The 15,715-nt window shown below is 45.1% G+C and overlaps 1 protein-coding gene across 1 annotated transcript in view; it reads right to left on the minus strand.

Moving 5' to 3' along the window:
- maml3 (mastermind-like transcriptional coactivator 3) overlaps window positions 1–15,715 on the minus strand; it is a 252,078-nt gene that overhangs the window by 131,605 nt on the left and 104,758 nt on the right. Inside the window, exon 3 of the mRNA XM_064962813.1 lies at window positions 14,278–15,270. Within this exon, the coding sequence (XP_064818885.1) occupies window positions 14,278–15,270 (993 nt within the window). The remainder of the gene's footprint in view (window positions 1–14,277; window positions 15,271–15,715) is intronic.

A 15,715-nucleotide genomic window follows, 5' to 3' on the forward strand; every position in this document is an offset into this window, starting at 1 on the left:
GATGAATAACAGACCTGGTACTAAATATAATAGGAGACCTGGTACTAAATATGAAGGGGAACAGACCTGGTTAAACTACTATAAAGATGAAGGGGAGAGACCTGGTTAAAGATAATAGGAGACCTCCCCTACTACTATATAATAACAGCCTCCCACTACTAGATAATAACTAGATAATAACAGACCCCACTAAATATAAGGGGAGGAGCCCCCACTAAATATAATAACAGCCTGGTACTAAATAATAACAGGAGGACTACTATATAATAACAGACTACTATATAATAACAGCCTGGTTAAAGATGAATAATAGGAGCCTCCCCTACTTATAATAAGGGGAGCCTCCCCACTACTATAAAGATAAGGGGAGGAGACCTGGTACTAAAGATAAGGGCCTCCCACTACGGAGACCTACTAAAGATGAAGGGGAGGAGACCTGGTTAAAGATAATAACAGACCTGGTTAAAGATGAATAGGAGCCTGGTACTAAATATAATAACAGACCTGGTTACTATATAATAACAGACCTGGTTAAATATAATAACAGACCTCCCCACTACTATATAATAACAGGGGAGGAGACTACTATAAGATGAAGGGATGAACCAGGTTAAAGAGCCTCCCTACTAAGATATAAATAAGATGAAGGGAGAGACCTGGTTATATAATAACAGGGGAGGACTACCTATAATAAAGATACTATATAATAGGAGACCTCCCCACTACTATATAATAACAGGAGACCTGGTATAAAATAACAGGGGAGGACTACCTGGTTAAAGATGAAGGGGAGGAGACCTGGTTAAAGATGAAGGGGAGGAGACACTACTTATAGATAACAGAGGAGACACTACTATAAAGATAACAGGGGAGGACTACCTATAAAGATGAAGGGGAGGAGACCTGGTTACTAATATAAGGGGAACAGACCTACTAAAGATATATAATGTTAAACAGAAGGGGAGGAGACCTACTATAAAGATAATAACAGCCTCCCACTACTATATAATAAAGAGGAGCCTGGTTAAAGATGAAGGGGAGGAGACCTGGTTACTACTAGATGAAACAGACCTCCCACTAAATATAATAACAGACCTCCCTACTAAAGATAATAACAGACCTCCCCACTAAAGATGAATAACAGCCTGGTACTAAAGATAATAGGAGACCTGGTTAAAGATGAATAACAGACCTGGTACTAAATATAATAGGAGCCTCCCCACTTATATAATAAGGGGAGCCTCCCTACTACTATATAATAAGGGGAGCCTCCCTACTACTATATAATGAAGGGAGGAGACACTACTATATAATAACAGCCTCCCCACTACCCTAGCCTTACTATATAATAACAGCCTCCCCCTACTACTATATAATAACAGCCTCCCCCTACTACTATATAATAACAGGGGAGGATAACTCCTACTACTATATAAAGATAAGGGAGCCTCCCTACTACTATATAATAAGGGGAGCCTCCCCCTGGTACTACTAGATAATAACAGCCTCCCTACTACTATATAATAACAGCCTCCCTACTATAAAATAAGGAGACTACTGGTTAAAGATAACAGCCTCCCCTACTACTATATAATGAAGGACAGCCTCCCACTACTATATAATACTAAAGATGAATAATAACAGCCTCCCCACTACTATATAATAACAGCGTCCCACTACTATATAATAACAGCCTCCCTACTACTATATAATAACAGCCTCCCCTACTACTATATAATAACAGCCTCCCACTACTATATAATAACAGCCTACTACTATATAATAACAGCCTCCCCACTACTATATAATAACAGCCTCCCTACTACTATATAATAACAGCCTCCCACTACTACTACTATATAATAACAGCCTCCCTACTACTATATAATAACAGCCTCCCCCTACTACTATATAATAACAGCCTCCCCACTACTATATAATAACAGCCTCCCTACTACTATATAATAACAGCCTCCCACTACTATATAATAACAGCCTCCCCACTACTATATAATAACAGCCTCCCCACTACTACTATATAATAACAGCCTCCCACTACTACTATATAATAACAGCCTCCCCACTACTATATAATAACAGCCTCCCACTACTATATAATAACAGCCTCCCCTACTACTATATAATAACAGCCTCCCTACTACTATATAATAACAGCCTCCCTACTACTATATAATAACAGCCTCCCCTACTACTATATAATAACAGCCTCCCTACTACTATATAATAACAGCCTCCCTACTACTATATAATAACAGCCTCCCCACTACTATATAATAACAGCCTCCCTACTACTATATAATAACAGCCTCCCTACTACTATATAATAACAGCCTCCCTACTACTATATAATAACAGCCTCCCTACTACTATATAATAACAGCCTCCCTACTACTATATAATAACAGCCCTCCCACTACTATATAATAACAGCCTCCCCACTACTATATAATAACAGCCTCCCCACTACTACTATATAATAACAGCCTCCCCTACTACTATATAATACTACTACTATATAATAACAGCCTCCCCACTACTATATAATAACAGCCTCCCCTACTACTATAATAACAACTAGCCAGCCCCTACTACTATATAATAACAGCCTCCCTACTACTATATAATAACAGCCTCCCCTACTACTATATAATAACAGCCCCCCACTACTATATAATAACAGCCTCCCTACTACTATATAATAATAACAGCCTCCTACTACTATATAATAACAGCCTCCCCACTACTATATAATAACAGCCTCCCTACTACTATATAATAACAGCCTCCCACTACTATATAATAACAGCCTCCCACTACTATATAATAACAGCCTCCCCACTACTATATAATAACAGCCTCCCTACTACTATATAATAACAGCCTCCCTACTACTATATAATAACAGCCTCCCTACTACTATATAATAACAGCCTCCCCTACTACTATATAATAACAGCCTCCCCACTACTATATAATAACAGCCTAACCCTACTACTATATAATAACAGCCTCCCTACTACTATATAATAACAGCCTCCCCACTACTATATAATAACAGCCTCCCCCACTACTATATAATAACAGCCTCCCTACTATATAATAACAGCCTACTACTATATAATAACAGCCTCCCCACTACTATATAATAACCTACTACTATATAATAACAGCCTAACAGCCTACTACTATATAATAACAGCCTCCCCACTACTATATAATAACAGCCTCCCCTACTACTATATAATAACAGCCTCCCACTACTAATATATAATAACAGCCTCCCTACTACTACTATATAATAACAGCCTCCCCTACTACTATATAATAACAGCCTCCCTACTACTATATAATAACAGCCTCCCACTACTATATAATAACAGCCTCCCCACTACTACTATATAATAACAGCCTCCCCTACTACTATATAATAACAGCCTCCCTACTACTATATAATAACAGCCTCCCTACTACTATATAATAACAGCCTCCCCACTACTATATAATAACAGCCTCCCTACTACTATATAATAACAGCCTCCCCTACTACTATATAATAACAGCCTCCCTACTACTATATAATAACAGCCTCCCTACTACTATATAATAACAGCCTCCCTACTACTATATAATAACAGCCTCCCCACTACTATATAATAACAGCCTCCCCACTACTATATAATAACAGCCTCCCTACTACTATATAATAACAGCCTCCCTACTACTATATAATAACAGCCTCCCTACTACTACTATATAATAACAGCCTCCCCCTACTACTATATAATAACAGCCTCCCTACTACTATATAATAACAGCCTCCCTACTACTATATAATAACAGCCTCCCCCTACTACTATATAATAACAGCCTCCCCACTACTATATAATAACAGCCTCCCCACTACTATATAATAACAGCCTCCCCACTACTATATAATAACAGCCTCCCACTACTACTATATAATAACAGCCTCTACTACTATATAATAACACTACTACTATATAATAACAGCCTCCCCCTACTACTATATAATAACAGCCTCCCCTACTACTATATAATAACAGCCTCCCCACTACTATATAATAACAGCCTCCCACTACTATATAATAACAGCCTCCCTACTACTACTATATAATAACAGCCTCCCCTACTACTATATAATAACAGCCTCCCTACTACTATATAATAACAGCCTCCCTACTACTATATAATAACAGCCTCCCCTACTACTATATAATAACAGCCTCCCTACTACTATATAATAACAGCCTCCCTACTACTATATAATAACAGCCTCCCTACTACTATATAATAACAGCCCCACCCTACTACTATATAATAACAGCCTCCCACTACTATATAATAACACTACTATATAATAACAGCCTCCCTACTACTATATAATAACAGCCTCCCTACTACTATATAATAACAGCCTCCCTACTACTATATAATAACAGCCTCCCACTACCCTCCCCACTACTATATAATAACAGCCTCCCTACTACTATATAATAACAGCCTCCCTACTACTATATAATAACCTCCCTACCCTACTACTATATAATAACAGCCTCCCTACTACTATATAATAACAGCCTCCCCTACTACTATATAATAACAGCCTCCCCTACTACTATATAATAACAGCCTCCCACTACTATATAATAACAGCCTCCTACTACTATATAATAACACTACTATATAATAACAGCCTCCCTACTACTATATAATAACAGCCTCCCTACTACTATATAATAACAGCCTCCCTACTACTATATAATAACAGCCTCCCCTACTACTATATAATAACAGCCTCCTAACACTACTACTATATAATAACAGCCTCCCTACTACTATATAATAACAGCTACTAACAGCCCCCTACTACTATATAATAACAGCTACTATATAATCTCCCTACTACTATATAATAACAGCCTCCCTACTACTATATAATAACAGCCTCCCTACTACTATATAATAACAGCCTCCCTACTACTATATAATAACAGCCTCCCCTACTACTATATAATAACAGCCTCCCCACCTAACAGCCTCCCTACTACTATATAATAACAGCCTCCCCTACTACTATATAATAACAGCCTCCCCACTACTATATAATAACAGCCTCCCCTACTACTATATAATAACAGCCTACTACTATATAATAACAGCCTCCCCTACTACTATATAATAACAGCCTCCCCACTACTATATAATAACAGCCTCCCCTACTACTATATAATAACAGCCTCCCTACTACTATATAATAACAGCCTCCCTACCCCTACTACTATATAATAACAGCCTCCCCACTACTATATAATAACAGCCTCCCTACTACTATATAATAACAGCCTCCCCTACTACTATATAATAACAGCCTCCCACTACTACTATATAATAACAGCCCACTACCCACTACTATATAATAACAGCCTCCCCACTACTATATATAATAACAGCCTCCCTACTACTATATAATAACAGCCTCCCTACTACTATATAATAACAGCCTCCCCACTACTATATAATAACAGCCTCCCCTCCCCACTACTATATAATAACAGCCTCCCACTACTATATAATAACAGCCTCCCCACTACTATATAATAACAGCCATCCCACTACTATATAATAACAGCCCCCCTACTACTATATAATAACAGCCTCCCTACTACTATATAATAACAGCCTCCCCCTACTATATAATACTACTATATAATAACAGCCTCCCACTACTATATAATAACAGCCTCCCCTACTACTATATAATAGCCTCCCACTACTATATAATAACAGCCTCCCTACTACTATATAATAACAGCCTCCCTACTACCAGCCTCCCTACTACTATATAATAACAGCCTCCCTACTACTATATAATAACAGCCTCCCTACTACTATATAATAACAGCCTCCTACTACTACTATATAATAACAGCCTCCTACTACTACTATATAATAACAGCCTCCTACTACTACTATATAATAACAGCCTCCCTACTACTACTATATAATAACAGCCTCCCTACTACTATATAATAACAGCCTCCCTACTACTATATAATAACAGCCTCCCTACTACTACTATATAATAACAGCCTCCCTACTACTATATAATACTATACTACTATAATAACAGCCTCCCTACTACTATATAATAACAGCCTCCCTACTACTATATAATAACAGCCTCCCTACTACTATATAATAACAGCCTCCCTACTACTACTATATAATAACAGCCTCCCTACTACTATATAATAACAGCCTCCCTACTACTATATAATAACAGCCTCCCTACTACTATATAATAACAGCCTCCCTACTACTATATAATAACAGCCTCCCCCTACTACTATATAATAACAGCCTCCCTACTACTATATAATAACAGCCTCCCTACTACTATATAATAACAGCCTCCCCCTACTACTATATAATAACAGCCTCCCCTACTACTATATAATAACAGCCTCCCACTACTATATAATAACAGCCTCCCTACTACTATATAATAACAGCCTCCCCACTACTATATAATAACAGCCTCCCCTACTACTATATAATAACAGCCTCCCTACTACTATATAATAACAGCCTCCCTACTACTATATAATAACAGCCTCCCCACTACTATATAATAACAGCCTCCCTACTACTATATAATAACAGCTACTACTCCCTACTACTATATAATAACAGCCTCCCTACTACTATATAATAACAGCCTCCCTACTACTATATAATAACAGCCTCCCCACTACTATATAATAACAGCCTCCCTACTACTATATAATAACAGCCTCCCTACTACTATATAATAACAGCCTCCCTACTACTATATAATAACAGCCTCCCTACTACTACTATATAATAACAGCCTCCCACTACTATATAATAACAGCCTCCCTACTACTATATAATAACAGCCTCCCTACTACTATATAATAACAGCCTCCCCTACTACTATATAATAACAGCCTCCCTACTACTATATAATAACAGCCTCCTACTACTATATAATAACAGCCTCCCACTACTATATAATAACAGCCTCCCACTACTATATAATAACAGCCTCCCCACTACTATATAATAACAGCCTCCCCACCTCCCCACTACTATATAATAACAGCCTCCCACTACTATATAATAACAGCCTCCCTACTACTATATAATAACAGCCTCCCCACTACTATATAATAACAGCCTCCCCACTACTATATAATAACAGCCTCCTACTACTATATAATAACAGCCTCCCTACTACTATATAATAACAGCCTCCCAACTACTATATAATAACAGCCTCCCTACTACTATATAATAACAGCCTCCCTACTACTATATAATAACAGCCTCCTACTACTACTATATAATAACAGCCTCCCTACTACTATATAATAACAGCCTCCCTACTACTATATAATAACAGCCTCCCTACTACTATATAATAACAGCCTCCCCACTACTATATAATAACAGCCTCCCTAATAATATATAATAACAGCCTCCCACTACTAATATATAATAACAGCCTGTTGTTGAGCTGAGTATCGACCCTCCATTAACACCCCCCGAGGTGTGTGGAGATGGTTTGTCTCGGTGTGTTTTCTCTGGCACCACCGGAGCAAACCAAACACATTTAACGGGGGAGCCCAGCAATCACTTTCCCTCCCACTGCTCTCTGCTGATGCAGTTGGATTTGTTGGTGTGTGTTGATCTTGTATTGATCAGGTTTAGTGGAGTAGAACTAATACTAAGCACAGGGGAGTAGGACTGGTTAAAGAGATGGAGGGAAGAGAGGAGAGAGAGAAGAACAGGAGTAGGACTGGTTAAAGAGATGGAGGGAAGAGAGGAGAGAGAGAACAGGAGGAGGACTGGTTAAAGAGATGGAGGAAGAGAGGAGAGAGAGAAGAGGAGTAGGACTGGTTAAAGAGATGGAGGAAGAGAGGAGAGAGAGAAGAGGAGTAGGACTGGTTAAAGAGATGGAGGGAAGAGAGGAGAGAGAGAACAGGAGGAGGACTGGTTAAAGAGATGGAGGAAGAGAGGAGAGAGAGAAGAGGAGTAGGACTGGTTAAAGAGATGGAGGGAAGAGAGGAGAGAGAGAACAGGAGTAGGACTGGTTAAAGAGATGGAGGGAAGAGAGGAGAGAGAGAAGAGGAGGAGTAGGACTGGTTAAAGAGATGGAGGGAAGAGAGGAGAGAGAGAAGAACAGGAGTAGGGCTGGTTAAAGAGATGGAGGGAAGAGAGGAGAGAGAAGAGGAGGAGTAGGACTGGTTAAAGAGATGGAGGGAAGAGATGAGAGAGAAGAGGAGGAGTAGTAGGACTGGTTAAAGAGATAGAGGGAAGAGAGGAGAGAGAGAGAGAACAGGAGAAGGACTGGTTAAAGAGATGGAGGGAAGAGAGGAGAGAGAGAAGAGGAGTAGTAGGACTGGTTAAAGAGATGGAGGGAAGAGAGGAGAGAGAGAGAGAAGAGGAGGAGTAGGACTGGTTAAAGAGATGGAGGGAAGAGAGTAGAGAGAGAGAGAACAGGAGTAGGACTGGTTAAAGAGATGGAGGGAAGAGAGGAGAGAGAGAGAGAACAGGAGTAGGACTGGTTAAAGAGATGGAGGGAAGAGAGGAGAGAGAGAAGAGGAGTAGTAGGACTGGTTAAAGAGATGGAGGGAAGAGAGGAGAGAGAGAGAGAAGAGGAGGAGTAGGACTGGTTAAAGAGATGGAGGGAAGAGATGAGAGAGAAGAGGAGTAGTAGGACTGGTTAAAGAGATGGAGGGAAGAGAGGAGAGAGAGAACAGGAGTAGGACTGGTTAAAGAGATGGAGGGAAGAGAGGAGAGAGAGAGAGAGGAGTAGTAGGACTGGTTAAAGAGATGGAGGGAAGAGATGAGAGAGAAGAGGAGTAGTAGGACTGGTTAAAGAGATGGAGGGAAGAGAGGAGAGAGAGAACAGGAGTAGGACTGGTTAAAGAGATGGAGGGAAGAGAGGAGAGAGAGAACAGGAGTAGGACTGGTTAAAGAGATGGAGGGAAGAGAGGAGAGAGAGAAGAGGAGGAGTAGGACTGGTTAAAGAGATGGAGGGAAGAGATGAGAGAGAAGAGGAGTAGTAGGACTGGTTAAAGAGATGGAGGGAAGAGAGGAGAGAGAGAACAGGAGTAGGACTGGTTAAAGAGATGGAGGGAAGAGAGGAGAGAGAGAAGAGGAGGAGTAGTAGGACTGGTTAAAGAGATGGAGGGAAGAGAGGAGAGAGAACAGGAGGGGGAAGAGGAGGGGGAAGAGGAGGAAAGGTAAAGAAAGGAGAAGAGAGGAATGAGGAGAGAGACAGTTAGTCTGGTGTCAGTGTTAGCAGGAAGCCAGTGCAGCAGAGAACATGACGGAACACAGCCTTCCCCTGCCTGCCCCCTCCTCCTCCTCTCCCTCCTCCCTCGTTCTCCTCTGAGGCTCTCAACAGGATCTGAGAGCAGCTCAGCTCAAGCCCTGACACGTGTGGGGAGAGAGAGAGAGAGAGAGAGAGAGAGAGAGAGAGAGAGAGAGAGAGGGAGCACCGAGGAGGAGGGGGGCAAACGGAGATGGAGAGAGGAAGGAGATAACAAGGAGTGGGAAGGGGAGGGAGGAAGGGAAGGGGAGGGAGGAGGGAGAGGGGGAGGGAGGGAAAGAGAGGGAGGGAGGGAGGGAGAGAGAGGGAGGGAGAGGGAGGGAAGGATAATATGGGAAGGGGCTCTTGTAGATAAGGAGAGTAATATCCAGCTCTTGTAGGGGTAGGGGGAGGGGAGAGAAGCAGAGCGATGGGGTGATCTCTTTCTCTCAGTCTGCCTTTTTTTTACACCTCACTCTCTAGTGAAGGTGGCGTGTGTGTGTGTGTGTGTGTGTGTGTGTGCGCGCGTGTGTGTGTGTATGTGTGTCTCCGGCTCTGGATGAGGGCAGGAGGAGGGGATAACAAAAGAGAGGGACGAAGAGGGAAGAGAGGAGAGACTGATGGGTGAAATAGACCTCACCACAGAGAGAGAAAGAGGAAGAGGGGCAGGAAGGGGGGCTGGTGTGTGCCTGTGGGTGTTTAGAGTGACCGTGTATGTGTCTGTTTGTTTGCAGTGTGTGTGTGTGGGGGGGGGGGTGACACTCACAGGGCTATTAGCACTAGCAGTGGCAGCAGTGCCGCCTGCAGTCACCATGTGGGGTTCACACACACGCGCACACACACGCGCACACACACACGCACACACACACGCGCACACACAAGCACACGCACCTCGCTCTCATTTAATTGGATGACACCAGCTCTCCAGAGATCTCCACACCTGTCAATCTCATTTCCACCAATCATTATTCAGATCACAGCCTAAGAGACCCGCCCACACACATTTATCTTGCTTCGCCCAGCCCAACCCAAAACACACACACACACCATATCTCTCTCTAACCCCCACCAAGCCGCTTCCACGGCGACAGCCTGCCAAGCCAGGCACCACCGCCACGGTAACCGTGCCGCCGACGGAGCATAAATTAGCGTCATGGTGATATGCAAAGCGAGGGAGCCCGACGACAATTAAAGCTTGACTAACGAGCTTTTGAAGAGCCAGGCTGAAGTCTCTCTAAACAGCTGCTAACAGGATTAGCTTACACACACACACACCGTACACACACACACACACACACATCACACATACGGAGAGGGGTCTAACCCAGCCACCTGTGAGCCAACACACACATCAGCGTCTACCCAGGGATACACACAGTGGCGCTGTGGGGGATAAACAGTGGTATCATTACCCCTCCTGCAACACACACACACACACACACACACACACACACACACACACACACACACACACACACACACACACACACACACACACACACACACACACACACACACACACACACACACACACACAGAGAGAGAGAGAGGGTTCTAACCCAGCCACCTGTGAGATGACAGTGCTAATATTACCCCTCCTGCAACACACACACACACCATCAAAGACAAGCATACACACGGCTTTACCCAGGGGGCCGTGGGAGGAGATAAACACTGCCAACATCAACCCCTCCCCGAAACACAAACATGTTTCTTTTCCATGTGAGTCAGTCCGATAAGCCCGGTGCTGTTTGATAGACCGTCTGGATCCGTAGAACTCTTTAAAGACCTGTTTTAGTTCAAGGGCCAAGTGGGACAACATGTGTAAAAAGACACAGCAATATGAATAACGGGTAGGTGGTCTACACAGCTTTCTCTTTCCCTCCCAATCCTCCCTTTCCTGCCTCTTTCTCCTCGGTCTTTCACATCCTCTCCTTCTCTCTCACAAATATCTCTCCATTTCGTTCCCTTCTCTTTCCTGCTCTTTGCTTCTTCAGTCTACATCCACTCTTTCTTCTATTATCCTTAATATAAACCTCTCTCCTCTCCCTCAGTCCCTCTCTCCTTTCCCTCAGTCCCTCTCTCCTCTCCCTCAGTCCCTCTCTCCTCTCTCCTCTCCCTCAGCCTCTTTCTCTTTTAGCCCCTCTCTCCTCTCCCTCAGCCCCTCTCTCCTCTCCCTCAGCCCCTCTCTCCTCTCCCTCAGTCCCTCTCTCCTCTCCCTCAGCCCCTCTCTCCTCTCCCTCAGCCCCTCTCTCCTCTCCCTCAGCCCCTCTCTCCTCTCCCTCAGTCCCTCTCTCCTCTCCCTCAGCCCCTCTCTCCTCTCCCTCAGCCCCTCTCTCCTCTCCCTCAGTCCCTCTCTCCTCTCCCTCAGTCCCTCTCTCCTCTCCCTCAGCCCCTCTCTCCTCTCCCTCAGCCCCTCTCTCCTCTCCCTCAGCCCCTCTCTCCTCTCCCTCAGTCCCTCTCTCCTCTCCCTCAGCCCCTCTCTCCTCTCCCTCAGCCTCTTTCTCTTTCAGTCCCTCTCTCCTCTCCCTCAGTCCCTCTCTCCTCTCCCTCAGTCCCTCTCTCCTCTCTCCTCTCCCTCAGCCCCTCTCTCCTCTCCCTCAGCCCCCTCTCTCCTCTCCCTCAGCCCCTCTTTCTCTCCCTCAGCCCCTCTCTCCTCTCCCTCAGTCCCTCTCTCCTCTCCCTCAGTCCCTCTCTCCTCTCCCTCAGTCCCTCTCTCCTCTCCCTCAGTCCATCTCTCCTCTCCCTCAGTCTCTTTCTGCCCCTCTCTCCTCTCTCCTCTCCCTCAGTCCCTCTCTCCTCTCCCTCAGTCCCTCTCTCCTCTATCCTCTCCCTCAGTCTCTTTCTCTTTCAGCCCCTCTCTCCTCTCCCTCAGTCCCTCTCTCCTCTATCCTCTCCCTCAGTCTCTTTCTCCCTCAGTCCCTCTCCCCTCTCTCCTCTCCCTCAGTCCCTCTCTCCTCTCCCTCAGTCTCTTTATCGTTCAGTCCCTCTCTCCTCTCTCCTCTCCCTCAGTCCCTCTCTCCTCTCAGTCTCTTTCTCGTTCAGTCCCTCTCTCCTCTCCCTCAGTCCCTCTCTCTCCTCTCCCTCAGTCTCTTTCTCATCAGTCCCTCTCTCCTCTCCCAAAGTCTCTTTCTCGTTCAGTCCTCTCTCAGTCCCTCTCCCCTCTCTCCTCTCCTCTCCCTCAGTCTCTTTCTCGTTCAGTCCCTCTCTCCTCTCCCTCAGTCCCTCTCTACTCTCCCTCAGTCTCTTTCTCATTCAGTCCCTCTCTCCTCCTCCTCTCTCTCAGTTTCTCTCCCGCTCTATCCTCGGGCGGCAGCCGCAAAGGCCCCAATTTTAATAAATCGGCTTCTTTATTGGTGCTGAGTGCTGCTGGCATAGGGGGAAGAGGAGGAGCGGGTGACTGTAGGCATATCATGAACAAGAGAGAGAGAGAGAGAGAGAGAGAGAGAGAGAGAGAGGAAGTGTGTGTTTAAAGGGAAAGGGGGAGGGGGAAGCAGAGGGTGTACACACACCTCCATCTCTAATGACAGTAATTCACTGGTCATGAGCTAATGGGTTTATCCCCTCCTCTTAAAGGGCCAGCGCCACATTAAACTGCTGCTCGCCGCCTCTCCTCTCGATGACACACTGAAGCACACACTCCTTCTGAAGTACACACTCCTTCTAAAGCACACACACACACACAGTTTAGCTAACTCAGACACTGTCACTTGCATTCAACATAGCTTGCTAAATGCTAATGCTAATACTAACCAACCTTGAACCGCTAGCTACTAACTACACGGTAGCTCAACGGCAGAGCTCGATAATGGAGGTTGGTTTAGGGCCTTATCATTATTAAGCTGTGATGGATTGACACCCTATTGAGTAGCCAGCTGCTACGCTAACCACCAGGCTAGGTGAGCCAAACAAATAGCCCCAGCTAGCCGCTCTCCTAGCAGTGGGAGAGGCACTCCCATCTGAGCTCAACTGTGACGGATGGGGATATGAAGTACGGATTTGTTAAGCCTGGCGTCGGCGCCTAAATGACCAACCGATAGACTATCAGGGAGGGAGGAGAGGAAGAGGAGGGAGGAGAGAGGGAGAAGAAGAGGCTGCTGCTGCTTGTGGTGCAAAGACATCAATACCTTTCACCATTTTCCTATTGCCAGGGCTACTGTAGCTTGTTACTGGGGCAACCGCCCGTCCGGCGCCATTTCATCTTGCCCCGCCTCCACCGCTGCTCCTTCTAGGAGTTTAAAAAAAATAATCAAGGTTCTAGAATCAGAATGTTTCCATGACGAACTGTCGGTTAGAGAGAGACGGATCGTCTCACCTTGGGCTCATTTTTAAAACTGGATTCCTGACTGAAAAGTGTAAACTAATGTTTGGATCTACATGCAGTTACAGTAGACAGAGGAGAGAGACAGACAGGAGAGATGTGTTTTCACCAGCTTGCTCTCCTCTCTCAAGGCCAAACAATAACCAGAACTGTTGAGGCCTTGTGTTGAGAGCATCGCTGTCTGAGATGCTTGTCTGAGCGTTGCAAATGGCCCTTCCATTTCTCAATCCACCCTGTAGAATGAACCATTACAGGGGAAAAACTGAACCAAAATGGACACTAGTTTCACCAATTCCACATTGTACAAAGCTCAACCAGAAGACAAGATGGCTCCCGTTCTGCACAGTAATCACCACTATTCACACTGTAAAAGAACAACCAGAGCCATAATGGTGCTCCAATCCCACACAGTAAAAGCTCTACACAAAGAGACTACCTGTTAACCATTCTCCAGAATCACCAATCCCAAACAGCGCCACACAAACTAAACCAGAGCCAAAATGGGTTTCTGCTCCAGTTTCACCAATTCCACATTACAAAGCCTGCAACAGATCCAAAATGGCATCCGTCCTACCTGTCCGTGGGGCTGCATGGCGCTGTAGGGCATGCTCTGGTTCAGCACCTTCTGCTTCATCAGCAGCATCCTCTTCTGCTCCTCGCTGAGGTGAGCCGTCTGGCCCGGGATTGGTCCCTGGGTCTGGCCCGGCCCCGCCCCCTGCACCCCTCCCTGCTGCATGTATGGGGGCATCATGGGGTTCTTGACCTGTGATCCCATGGGCGGGGTCATCCTCTGCCCCATGTGATCGACCCCCATCGTGCTGAAGTGACTCAGCGGCTTTGTGTTGTTGTAGGACAACATGGCTGCCGTTTGCTGTTGCTGTAGTTGTTGTTGTTGTTGTTGTTTAGAGAGGGTGTTCTGTTGGGCGCCCATGTTGTTTGTCTGTTGTTGTTGTTGTTGTTGTTGTTGACTTATCATGCCCATGTGGTTGTGGGGGTTCTGAGGGAGGTAGTTGTTCATGGGAGCTTTGGGGCCGTTGCTCGAGGTCATCCCAGCCACCAGGGGGCCCTGTTGGCCAGGGTTGAAGGCTTGAGGTGGGTACATCATTGGGCTGTTGGGCTTGTCCTGCTGGTTGAAAGGAGCAGAGGCGTAGGGGCTGGTTGGAGCTCCGGCCGGGGACCAGTTAGCCTGCTGCTGTTGCTGCTGCTGTTGTTTCTGCTGCTGCATTAGCTTAGCGCGCTGCTGTGCCGCCATCGCTTTCAGTTGCTCAGCAGGCGACAGTTCAGAGGTCACCGGCCCAGGCCCTTGAATCCCAGTGAGGACTCCAGGACCATTGGATCCTGTACCCGCCTGACCCACACCTTGGCCTGGGTTCATCACAAATCCATTCCCTGGTCTGGGGCCGGCCTGCGTCTGGGCCTGGGTGGGCGTCTGCGGCGACCGGGCCACACAGTTAGGGAGAGGGGAGCCTGAGGCCATGGCGACCTGTGGGGACTGCTGCAAAGGCTGCTGGGGCGGTGTTCCGTTGGCGGCGGTGGCAAACTGGGGGCCCGAAGACGACGGCCGGACCTGAGGGGAGGGAGGCCATTTCATTTGGTTATTTAGAAATCATGACATTACAGAAAACAGCTACATTTCATATGCCAGAGTAACATGGACAACATACTGTAAACACAGGCAGTAGAGGCACAATCACAGTTCAATCACATTATAATCACATCACATTCAAACAAGAAAAAAAAAATAAGAAAAAATTATAATAATAATAAATATTTATACACTGCTTAAAAAAATAAAGGGAACACTTAAACAACACTATGTAACTCTAAGTCAATCACACTACTGTGAAATCAAACTGGCCACTTAGGAAGCAACACTGATTGACAATAAATGTCACATGCCGTTGTGCAAATGGCATAGACAACAGGTGGAAATTATAGGCAATTAGCAAGACACCCCCAATAAAGGTGGTGACCACAGACCACTTCTCAGTTCCTATGCTTCCTGGCTGATG

The sequence above is a fragment of the Oncorhynchus masou genome, unplaced genomic scaffold, assembly GCF_036934945.1.
Source record: "Oncorhynchus masou masou isolate Uvic2021 unplaced genomic scaffold, UVic_Omas_1.1 unplaced_scaffold_624, whole genome shotgun sequence".
NCBI lineage: Eukaryota > Metazoa > Chordata > Actinopteri > Salmoniformes > Salmonidae > Oncorhynchus > Oncorhynchus masou.